The sequence below is a fragment of the Lissotriton vulgaris genome, chromosome 5 (assembly GCF_964263255.1).
Source record: "Lissotriton vulgaris chromosome 5, aLisVul1.2, whole genome shotgun sequence".
NCBI lineage: Eukaryota > Metazoa > Chordata > Amphibia > Caudata > Salamandridae > Lissotriton > Lissotriton vulgaris.
Genome location: NC_141693.1, coordinates 2003173438 through 2003186135, shown reverse-complemented (window position 1 = coordinate 2003186135; position 12698 = coordinate 2003173438). Strand labels below are relative to the sequence as shown.

The 12698-nt window shown below is 43.4% G+C and overlaps 1 protein-coding gene across 4 annotated transcripts in view; it reads left to right on the top strand.

The window, feature by feature from the left end:
* Positions 1 to 12698, top strand: part of NUP214 (nucleoporin 214) — a 438399-nt gene that overhangs the window by 57095 nt on the left and 368606 nt on the right. For all 4 annotated transcript variants that reach the window (XM_086924798.1, XM_086924800.1, XM_086924799.1 and 1 more), the window contains exons 3-6: positions 3843 to 3994; positions 5067 to 5265; positions 7924 to 7994; positions 8527 to 8590. In XM_086924798.1, the coding sequence (XP_086780924.1) occupies positions 3843 to 3994; positions 5067 to 5265; positions 7924 to 7994; positions 8527 to 8590 (486 nt within the window). The remainder of the gene's footprint in view (positions 1 to 3842; positions 3995 to 5066; positions 5266 to 7923; positions 7995 to 8526; positions 8591 to 12698) is intronic.

The window sequence follows — 12698 nt, the reverse complement described above, 5'->3', positions numbered from 1 at the left end:
GCCACCTCCTGCAAAAGACAACGAGAAGACAGGCTCTCTGTCCAAAATGCCATCCCCCACTGTGATGTACAGTACTTACAGGAGATACTCTAAGAGAACTGATTGAACTGATTGTCCACCATACTTTGTTAATCAGTGTGGGTGCGATTGTGCCATTTCTTTATTTTCTTACATTATAGACTGCATGTTGAAGAACCGAGGTTTGCTTACAATTTAGTGACATTAATTACGCTCTGTGAAGAGAACTACGTGCTGCCTCGGTGTAATCAGGGGTGTAATCTGGCCGAGTCTCGGATGTTTGGGGCCCTGGGTAGAAATTAAATGTGCGAGCCCCTTCCAAATAGCAGAGACATGATGCATTCAGGGCTGTTTGCATGTGAATAGATGTCGCTGCTCCTGAGCCTGCAGCCCCTCCCTCTGTCACCTTCGCAGCGCCTCTTAACAGGTCAGCAAGGGCTGGAGGTGTCAGTACTGCCCCCCCCCCCTCCTCTCAGTCACCTTCGAAGCACCTCTTAACAGGTCATCAAGGGCCGGAGGTGTGAGGGTTGCCACCCCGCTATGCCTCTCCAATGCTGCTGAGTATCTTGGCTGCTAGCCCAATTCACAGGCGATAGCCACATAAAGCAGACCCCCCAGGATATAGCGAAAAATGCCGCGATTTCTACAAAAAATGCCGATTTCGCGGGCATTTTTGTAAAAATCGCGGCATTTTTTAAAAAGCGCCGATTTCGCGATATCCTGGCGGGTCTGAATAAAGTTAATGCTACTGAGAGGTTTAAATAGAGCAGTGGTTGTTTAATTGTTGAAAGTGCTCAAAGACTGTATAGCAGTTTAAATATGAGTTTGTGTCACAGTAGCTGGGAGTAACTCCTGCCTGAGGGCACTTTTCCTCTTGCCTTCAAATTACATTCAGAATTATTGATACTAAAACCTGGTAGTTTACTTACAACATTGACCACTGTGCTATCTTTGTTCTACCACCAAAATAAAGTGACCCTGAAATGAAGCTGCTTGCTCTCCGGAAAAAGATAATTTCTCTAGTGAGCTGAAAGAACAAGTCCCACACTTTATTCCCTGTGTCACAAGTAGATTGCACCTACTACAGTACCTTTTGTGTGGCTTAGAGGTGCATGCCTGTGACATGGTTTTTCACTTTAGTGTTCATGGCAGTTAGTGCGAACTATCACCTAGCTATATTCTTAAAATACCAGCAGTTGCTTTCTGGGGACAACTAAACTTTTAAAAACAAATGAAATGTTCAAAAAAGTAAGTACACAGTCGGTTCTTGCTGTGCATATAACAGCAGCAAGGCAGATGTGACCGGTTTGGAAGTCATTTTAAAATAGAGCATCTCTAAACATTTTGGCCCTGTAATGTTTATGGACTGAAATGTACTTTATACCACGTCTTCCTCATGAGTCACTTTCATTTTTGTGCATTGGGACTGGCTGCATACCCCAGTTGTTGCTCTTTAACTTTTCAACAAACCATCACTGCGGGTGCCTTGGCCTCTCTCGCTGGAAAGCTTTGTTGGCGCCGATATGAACCTAACAGGAAACCAGTGTGGGCTGAGTGCCCCTCTTCTTCAATCCATGTCTGTTAGAGTGGGGTAGGGCGGGCTTGTCTATGACCACATCAACCCAGTGTTTGGTTTCCATTTTAAGTATTAGGCTGTGCAATAGCAGACCGTTTGAGCGTGCTCCAGTGCATACCCACACAATGTCACTTTCTCTTTTAAATCAGAATATTATAATATGCATGCCATGAGAAATGCTTCCTGCAATACTTAAAATCCCCACACTGTTGTATACTTTGAAAATTGAACCTTTAGCCCTAAAGTTTTGTGCATGGTGATTAATCCCATTAACAAAAATGTGAAAGTGCCACCTTTTAGGTATAGAATCGTACAATGATTGTCTGATTCTCAGACGTTCCCAGGCAGGCAATTCTACCATACATTTTCGACCAAACACTATGAATTTCATTTACCAGGCTGCAGTCTGGGAACTAGTGCTGACTTGCTGGCAGTGTGACGCCCACTCCTAATCTCCAGGAATCATTTGGCTGACGAGCCATGGGATGCATCTGCATGCTTTATACTGGTACCTTACCTGACATACAAGTGACATTTCCAGCCATTTCAAACTTTTTTGTACCATATATTTACTCCTACGTCTGCAGCAAATTCCAGATTTATGGGAATTCGCTAAACTGCCTGAGTGATCCTAGAAATCTTAGACAGTCACTGCTTTACAGGGTAATCAAAACAAGCAACTGCTTTTACATGTGGAAACTTTGCCTGTATAATTGTGTGTAGAAATGTGATTTCATGTTCATTTGAAAGTCCTTTCACTCTGCACGTTGGGAAGCATCTATCCGATTGACCTTAATTTCTGTTCCACTACTTTCTCCAGTTTCCCATACCATTTTTATACAAGAATGTACTCGAGTCTGCCTCAAATTGTAAAGCGCTCTTATATCCTTCGGGCTCAAGTTTGCGCCATATAAAACTTTATAAATAAATAAATGAGACTAGCACTGGTGCAAGAGCTGTTGGCGTTTAAAGTGTTAGTGGAGGTTCTATGGGTAGAGAAGGGTATCCTTATTGCACTGAGGCCAGAGCGTCAGCTGTTCATGTGCATTGTATAGGTTCTTAAACGCTATTATAAGTATTTAAAGAGCGCAGCGTGCACTCAAGCTAGTGTAGCATGCAGTGGTTCATTGTTAAAATGCCAAGTCTTTTCAAGATGTCTAAAACAAGACGGACTTGATTCACGATTTAGTGCCTGAGGACTACTATTCCACTGCCTGGCAGTCCTCGAACGAAGCAGTACTGCCTTTGGGGAACACATCAAGAAGGTGGCAATTGACAGTTCTAATACTCCGAACATGGCAATGTAGGTTACTTTGTTGTGGCTAAAAAGGTCTGCTTGGTGGCATAGGCTGCCTTGTGTTCAACAGTCATTGCTTTGAAAAGAGTCCTGGGTTTGACAGACAGTGCAGCAAGCTCAGCTCATGGGAAGATGAGAGCATCTTAAGGTATTTGTAACCAGGCGAGCTGCAGCATTTTGAAAAATCTAAGGCGAATGACCACCTTTCCCGGAGAAGCAAGAAAAATTACTTTAGAGTCGTCCAAACTAGACTGAACCGACACATTCATCACTGGGATGTGAATATTTGATTAAATGTAAAGCTGTATCATTTCTTGCACAGGAAGCTATAGAAATTGGATTTGTCCGACTTTAAACGCACAAACATCCAAAGATAAAGAATCGTCCTTATGGGTGCATAGATTACAGACTTTCAGAGCGGTTGAGTAGAGGGTGCATAATTTACAGCCACAAAGAGGGATCCCACCTGGAGGAGGAAGGAGGGACCAATACGATCTTAAGTTTTGCAGGATTAAGATGCAAAAAAGTTAGTTGACATCCACCAGTGCACAGTTGTCAAGACAAAAATCAACTTCTGCTCTTGTGATGAGAGATTCTGTAAAGGAGGAACAGCTCTTATAGGTTATGGTTGAGATGTATATTTCACTAAAGTTTAAATGTTAAACAAGCTTTTCTCTTTTTTTGTACCTATCATGTTCATTTATCTTCAAGCTTGTACCAGTGTATTTTAAGGACTAGAGACACCAATCATTAAATGTGACCAATTTGGATGTGTGACAGGCTATCGGAGGTTACAGGCAAATGTTTTGAGTTTAGGATCATGGAAACTGATCTCTGTAAGCACAAAGTTATACCTTGTTCCTGTAAATTATTTTTGCTGGTTACAGTGACCAATGGAATCACTCCTTGTTCATGGAGCTGTAAATTCTCTCTCCAATCCTCTCTTTATAGCGGCCGCCCCTCCTGGTACGTTGATCCCCATGAAGTTTCCAGTGCATCACCTGGCACTTAGCTCCGACAATTTAACACTGTCTGTGTGCATGACGTCCGTCGAGTATGGCTCCTTCATCTCCTTCTTCGATGTCCGCACCTTCGTCAATGAGGTAAAGTCATTATAACTGCGAGTTTCTCAAGCTGAGCGAGTAGCGATTCTTTTTACTTCCTTTAGGCACTTCATTATTGTCAAATTCTTTGCTTCTCTCTACCAAAATAATTATTTGCATTACATTTTTGATTGTACATTTAAAAATGAAAGTGCCAGGCATCTCAAATGTACTTCTATCAGCTGTAGTTTAAATTTTACAGGTTATGGCATCAGTGGCCATCGTAGTGTGATGCATGTACCTGTTGCTGTTCTGTGGACAGAGATGATGTAAATTCCCACTCCTCTTTCCATCAGTGTATGTGCTTGCTTTTTGTTTTGTCCCACCCGATAAGGTGCTCTAGGTAGTCTGCGTGCACTAACACCTATCTGTCTCTCATCGAACTAGATGCAGGAATGTTTTATTTAGCAGAGCTACGCTAAGGAAGTGTTGGAGATAGGGATTGTGCTGGGTTTAAGCTTTAGATGGTGGGAGTTGTGGTAGAGGAAAATATAGGCATGGATACTCATGAGGGTCAGGGAGTTTGCTGAGATCCAGTGTCAGCTGAACTGGCAGAAAGTGTCTTGGAGACGAGGGTAAGCACATTTTTGACTCTGAAAAGTATGTCAACCCTTTGGGCGTTAGTGGGGTTCATTCAGTGAGAGTCCAAAGGAATGTGTGAAAATTGAGACGCATCCGCAGGGTTCTGACTGTGTGAGTAGTCTGCAGAAGGTGATGGCTGAGATTTTAAGGTAGTTCGGCATAGTAAATAGTAAGCAGGTTCAAGTGTTATTTGCTGGAGAAACAATCATTAGAAGAGGCTGAAAGTACTAAAATCCTTTAAAGGAACAGAAACATGTTTGCTACTGTCCGGCATCTCTGTTCTTTTCTAATTTTTCAACTTAAATTTTCCTTTTGTAAAAACATGTGTACACCATTTTATAAATTCCAAGCACGAGTTGAACTGACTCATGCAAATGGCATTGCACCTAGATTTTGGCCAGTCTGTGGTGTGCTTATTACTAATAAAAATTGAAATAAAATGTTCTTTTGTGCATTGAATATTGATATGCACTATTTTTCTACTCTGTAGGCTCGACAGCCAAAGCGCCCTTTCACGTACTACAAGCTGGCAAAAGAAGCAAGCAGCATGGTGTCCGACCTCAAGTGGAACCCTGCCGTTCCTTCCATGGTGGCTGTATGTCTGAGCGATGGCAGTATGTCTGTCCTGCAGGTCACTGACTCAGCTAAAGTCTTTGCTTCTCTGCCATCTTCTGTGGCAGTCACATCAGGTGAGAAATGCTTTTCTGGTTTCACTAAAAGGTTGGAGCTCGTTGTGTCCCCCCCCCCCAATGCTCTTCGTAGTCTGTGCCTCAAATGAAACATACACAGACCTGTATAATGGGCAGTCAACATCTGAGTAATTAGGTGTTTCTTACTGAACATGTCCAGGTGTTTAGTGGCTGGGGATTTACTTACCCATTTCAGGTGCTTGTGTAATTCAGGAAGTCCTTTGTGGGGCGCTGCAGTTCTGTTCTGTTGCTTCTTGCCAACATTATTGAATGTTAACCCTTTCGGAGCAGAGAAATCCTGTCACAACGTTACAATTTATTGGAGAGTCGGACTGAATATTCTCTCCTTCCTCGAAGATGAATGACACTGTTACTTCTGTGACAACTTGGGGCCAGATGGTGGAAAGTACGCCTCTGATTGATGTTTTCTGTCACTACGTCATATGTTGATGTTTACGAACAAAGTAATAATGCAGCATTACATTTATACCTCCAACTCTAAATGCCTGACCTGAAGTGCACCGCTGCACGACTCCTGCAAAGAAAGTCCATGCAGCTGCTTGTATCCGTTTCTGTCCTACACTGTTGTTTCACATCAATCACTGGGGCGTATTGACGCCCCTATCCGGACGCACAGCATTGATTCACGTATTCCAATAATACCACAGTAAATCCATTTCATCGGTTTTTATTCCAAAATGATCCATTTTTAGTACAATTTCATTCTCGTTGGTCTGTCACATGTAAGACACTTGTAGATGCATTAGTTTCCTTTAAACGCTGTAGGAATGCACGTAGCTTTATCCTAAAACACGGAATGCAACATACAGTATTTCTCCTAAATAGTCTCTTTCACCCAATGCATTTCGAGCCCATCGCGGCTCTTCGTCAGGGGTATATCTACAAATGTTTAAAACATATCTGTTAGACTATGTATTCACAATTCATAAGTGATTAAATTGTTATTCAGAAATTCGACAATAAAGATTAGTGCATACAATTCATTTACGTTCTTCCCGCCCATGACGTTTTCTGCCCGCTGAAATCAATTGTGCCTGAATAAATGCTGGTTACAACTTCTTCACTCGTTCGCATTTCGTTAAATTTTCTCAACTTAAACACCCTTTATTCTGTTCCTCTAAACAAAATAAACCACCTCTTCCAACCCCAAATGAGACCCCATACCTTAGATCAAAACATTCTGGTTCCTGTTCTCACTCCGGTCGACAACTATGATCTGTGCATTGCTGCCTCACTCGATTATAAACAGCTGGGTGGTAATCCCACCACTTTCCTGTCATCTGAACTTCTGATTCCTCCCCTTCCATACAGCATACCACCGATCCCAAAATGCATCACCCAACCCTCTCCACTAATCTCATACTCGTGTTATACGGGTTATTCTTCAAAAAGGTATGTTCGACCCAATCGTAACCCTAGCAAAGAAAGCGATTTGGGTTTAGAGATTAAGTTATTCACGCTACCATCAGCGTTCAACATGACATTTACGGGAGGGCGGGGAACTCAATGTTAAATTGCTTGAATGACTGGGATGAGGGTTACGATTGGGTCGAACATACCTTTTTGAAGAATAACCCGTATAACACGAGTATGAGATTAGTGGAGAGGGTTGGGTGATGCATTTTGGGATCGGTAGTATGCTGTATGGAAGGGGAGGAATCAGAAGTTCAGATGACAGGAAAGGGGTGGGATTACCACCCAGCTGTTTATAATCGAGTGAGGCAGCAATGCACAGATCATGGTTGTCGACCGGAGTGAGAACAGGAACCAGAATGTTTTGATCTAAGGTATGGGGTCTCATTTGGGGTTGGAAGAGGTGGTTTATTTTGTTTAGAGGAACAGAATAAAGGGTGTTTAAGTTGAGAAAATTTAATGAAATGCGAACGAGTGAAGAAGTTGTAACCAGCATTTATTCAGGCACAATTGATTTCAGCGGGCAGAAAACGTCATGGGCGGGAAGAACGTAAATGAATTGTATGCACTAATCTTTATTGTCGAATTTCTGAATAACAATTTAATCACTTATGAATTGTGAATACATAGTCTAACAGATATGTTTTAAACATTTGTAGATCTACCCCTGACGAAGAGCCGTGATGGGCTCGAAATGCATTGGGTGAAAGAGACTATTTAGGAGAAATACTGTATGTTGCATTCCGTGCTTTAGGATAAAGCTACGTGCATTCCTACAGCGTTTAAAGGAAACTAGTGCATCTACAAGTGTCTTACATGTGACAGACCAACGAGAATGAAATTGTACTAAAAATGGATCATTTTGGAATAAAAACCGATGAAATGGATTTACTGTGGTATTATTGGAATATGTGAATCAATGCTGTGCGTCCGGATAGGGGCGTCAATACGCCCCAGTGTTTGATGTGATGTTACTAACACGTGATTCAGCAGTTCACGATACCGGGCCAGCACGCATAAAAAGCTGAAACTGAGAATACAAAGACTAATTGGAGAAATGAGGAGTGCACTGCGTCATTCATTGTTTGAACTACACTGTTGTTTAACACTTGGTAGAGTTACACTACTAAACCCCAGTGTCTGCTGCACTGCTGATAGTGTTGCATGTAGTGATGACTGAGTCATAATTTAACAGTTTTGTTTTATTTATGTATTGATTTGCAGTTTGTTGGAGTCCTAAAGGGAAGCAGCTGGCTGTTGGGAAGCAGAACGGTACAGTGGTGCAGTACCTACCGGTAAGCTAATGGTGATAAACTCGTGAGACTATCAAACTGTCCTAAACGTCTTTGGGTTATACGATCTGACTGTGATTCAATGACCGAGTCCGAAACTGTGGTGGTGCACATTAGCTGACAATAATGTATGTCCATGATTTAGCAAATTTGCCGGTAATTCTGTGCTGTATATTGGCTGAGTGCTGCGCCTATTGGCAAGCTGGTGGTGCGGTAAACTCAAGACATTTGTAGAGCACCTGCCTTTTGCATTGTCCTTAAAGTTTAACATATCTTGACAAGAAACTGCTTCAGAAGTGGTTTACGGCTGCACCATTTTTCCCTTTTCATGATGAAATTCTCAGAGTCCAAGTTCGTTGGACAATAATAGCCAAAACGATGGATTGGCTCCATCAGCACTGTGCATGTGATGAAAGGGTAGAACTAAAATCGCCTCTCATTTCTGATATATTGTGTTTGGAAGTTTGCTCTGGAGACCTCAAAGTAAACGTCCGTCTAAATGTTATAATTCAATCCTCTTGCTTCTCTTTTCTAGAACCTGCAGGAGAAGAAAGTTATTCCATGCCCACCTTTTTATGACTCGGAAAATTCAGTTAAAGGTACAGCTTGTTATTTGCAATGAGTCTATTACTTCTTCCAATTTCAGTTTACTGTATTGTGCCTTCTCAACTAGATTGAGTCTAACACTGCAAGATTCAAACCAAGGTCTGGGATAACCTGCCATCAAGCAGACTAATATGGAGTACATAGCAAAAAAGAGCACTGGATAAAATCTTTCAAATACAGTGAATTTTGCCGTGTTGCATTCCCTCCACAGTTTTTGTTTTTTAAACCTGTCTTTATCATCATGTAAAAGATCACCTGTATATCATTGATGGGCCTTCTCCAACCAGTGAAATTGCTATGCCATTCCCCTGCTGAACAAGAACACAAGAGGCCCCAAACATGCTTTGACCTTATTTAGTCTCGCATTTAAGATGCAGCTGGAGTCCCAGTGACACTCATTTCTGACCCACATCTTGATTCAACCCTACAAATGTGTGCGTTGCCTTTTAATGGATGCTTGTTAATAATTTCTGGCAACTATAGGAAGTGAGGCGCTGGGAACCCAGAAAAAGAATTCCAGTTCATAGGACATGTCTCCTTCCTTGTGCACTGTCCCCTTCTTATATACTCAAACAATACAATATTTCTGGTTTTGTGCAAGATTCCTCGTTTTATTAGAACTCCTTCTGTTGGTCTTGTGGCAAACTTCTTTATTTGAGATCAAACGCAAGATGTTGGTGTGCGAAAGTACTCCTTTATGACATAGTCACCCCCACTTTTTGCATGGTACATGATGTGATTTCGACTGGAAGAGCATTGGGTTCCTGCTAACCAGGTAACCAGTGCCAGATCTCGTTCCCAAAACTATACAGTTGTCCCCCCCCAATTGGCAATACCTTTAGCACCCTCTAAGTCCCCAGTAAATGGTACCTCTGGTAGCTAGAGCCTGAGGCACTAAAGCGGGTCCCTAAGTGCAGCAGCACAAATTGTGCTACCCTAAGGGACCCATCACCAAGTACATGCAAGTCTGCCATTGCAGGCTGTGTGTCTTGGTGCAGACAAAGATGAAAGCACGACATGTCACACATCCCTGTGTGCTATGTCCCCTAGCACTGCATGTAATCGCCCCTACCGCAGGCCTAGCAACCCTAAGGCAGGCTGCTGAATATTACACGTGAGGGCATACCTGCATGAGCAGATATGCCTCTGTGCTGGTCAGTCCTATTACTGCAATACACGTGACCAGGGAAGCCATTTTAAAACATGCTGGGCACGGGTGAAAACTAGTTCCACAGCTACAAGATAGCTGCACTGAAGATTGGGATGTTTGGTATCAAGCATCTTCTATGGGTAAACCTACACTGATGCTAATGCTGGATTTACCAATACATGCACCCAGAAGGGTACTTTAAAGGTGCCCTCTGAAAACCTACCAGCTGTTCTGACCACCTAGGGTGAGAGCCTCTGCTCTCAGGAGACCCATAACAAAAGCCTGTCTTGGAAGAGGGTATCACACCCCTTTCCACTGGATGACCTGCTGATTAACCTTCCTAGGCTGGCAAGCTTCAAAAAGCTCCAGCCTTAGAAATGCAAATCTGGCTCCTCTCACAGGAGAGGAAGCCGAACACCTTTGTCCAGAGCCCCCTTGGCACCTGGACAGGTGGGAAAATTAGCTAGTCAGGTAGGCGTGCCACCCCAAGGCTAGTACCACCCCTTAGGCGGGCTAAACTGAGGTGGACACTTTTCCGAAGTAGCAAAACACACAAGAGGATGGACGGAATGTTGCACAATGGCAAAACATTCACCCCCAGTCACAGATCTGGGTTTAATCCATCGTTATTTTGCTCACCAAGCCACACCAGTTCAGACATGGCCATATGCAAATCAGCTTTGACTCTGTGCCTCATGGGAACAGTCCAGCCTGAACTCCCAAGCCACGTCTTCCCTGGACCGGAATCAAGCATCCTAGGACCGGTTTCTGGCTATCAGCCGTCTTCAGCCAGGATAGCTTGACTCCAGTGGCTTAGTGAGCAATGGGACCCACGTCTGGGCATACCCTTCCCACATAGGGTGAACAGCAAAACACACAAGATGATGGACGGAATGTTGCAACAATGGATTAAACCCATTTCTGTGACTGGGGGTGAATGATTTGCCATTGTTCAAGGGAAATGTAAGCGGGGCCTACATGCAGGATGCACTGTTCCTGTAGAATATAATTCTCAACAAATTCATACAATTCACGTACCTTAAATAATATATAATCAGTTAGCTGTTCTTTAAACTCACAAGTTTATTATCATAAAAAATGTTTTCAAAAGGAATGCCAATATATTCATATAATTTGATTGAATAACAAATGATTGTATGCATATATATCACTTTGCATTGTATTTCCTATCTAGATACACCGTGTGATCATATTCCTATACATATAACTATGCGTACAATGTAAATCATTTCATATCTCAATAACAAAACTCGCGAAGAAGCGTCGCCCAATGCATATCGTGAAGCCCTGTTCCCTTCTTCAGGGGCGAGTACCTATAAAAAAACATAAATGCATCATATAGCTATGAGAATAAACCTGTTATTTTTCAGTTAGATTTGCATGGGGGGGAGTAACAACATTCTCAAATGGCAATAAGAAACCGTATGTACTTATCAATAAAGGACTAGATTCGTTGTGTTTATGGGGAGACTCAGTACGTACGTATGATGGCAAACCACTTGGTTTGGTTGTTAAGCCCTCACCCACCAACCTAGTTGGTGGCATGCTTCATCATCGGGCCCACCACAGTGACACCGAATGTGTCCCGGGTGTGCTTCGACTCCAGATTACTGAGGAGCTGGTATACTTCTCTGAGTGTGCTGTGAGGGGGTGTGTAAGAAAGTGATTTAAAAGCTATGCAGTAGGTCCCAGTTCCCGAGGGTATATAGAAAACTTTAATATCTGGGCCCACGCTAGCGAATATAAAGGCAGACGGACGCAGTGGAGTGAATTATGAGCTCCCACGTCCTATGTGGTCGACATGTTTCAGCCAGGCCTTTTATATTTACATCTGGCTTTCCTCAGGACCAATGAGTGTGTGGGTGAAAAAACTATAAATTATATTAAGTGATAAGTGTTGTTTAAAAAGTGTTGCACACGCTAAGGTGCTATACGTGTATGGAGGGGGATTCCCTCCGCTTTAACTCGCTATTAGCTGTTAAAGCCTCATGGGTCACCTGGCAGGGGGAGAGAGGACCGAAATTGTCGGTGTGCGAGCTCCATAAACCTGTAGTCCTGCTGCGGTGTCTTCACTCGGGACACCGCAGCAGGACTACAGGTTTATGGAGGGAATCCCCCTCCATACACGTATAGCACCTTAGCGTGTGCGACACTTTTTAAACAACACTTATCACTTAATATAATTTATAGTTTTTTCACCCACACACTCATTGGTCCTGAGGAAAGCCAGATGTAAATATAAAAGGCCTGGCTGAAACATGTCGACCACATAGGACGTGGGAGCTCATAATTGTAAATGTAAATGTAAATGTAAATGTATAGGCATTTATATAGCGCACTACTTACCCGTAGGGTCCCAAGGCGCTTCGACCGCTGCGAAACCCTTCCTGGCTTCCCTGAGAGATGGTCCCTTAATGGGTATCTCCAGGGTGAGACCAGGCATCCCCGGCGGTCTGGTGGGGCCGTTAGTGAAGATGAGGCAAGCTAATGCCCAGAGTTGCCGAGTGTGATCGCTGATCAGAGTGGGCACCGAGCGAGAGAATTATCGAGTCCGCTGACCCTGGTCCAGAAACCTGCCGCGCCGGGAATCGAACCCTGGTCCCAGGCCGTCCTCTGCTCTCGGGTCTGCCGCCTCTAACCAGTGAGCCACACTACTTCACACTAATTCACTCCACTGCGTCCGTCTGCCTTTTTATTCGCTAGCGTGGGCCCAGATATTAAAGTTTTCTATATACCCTTGGGAACTGGGACCTACTGCATAGCTTTTAAATCACTTTCTTACACACCCCCTCACAGCACACTCAGAGAAGTATACCAGCTCCTCAGTAATCTGGAGTCGAAGCACACCCGGGACACATTCGGTGTCACTGTGGTGGGCCCGATGATGAAGCATGCCACCAACTAGGTTGGTGGGTGAGGGCTTAGCAACC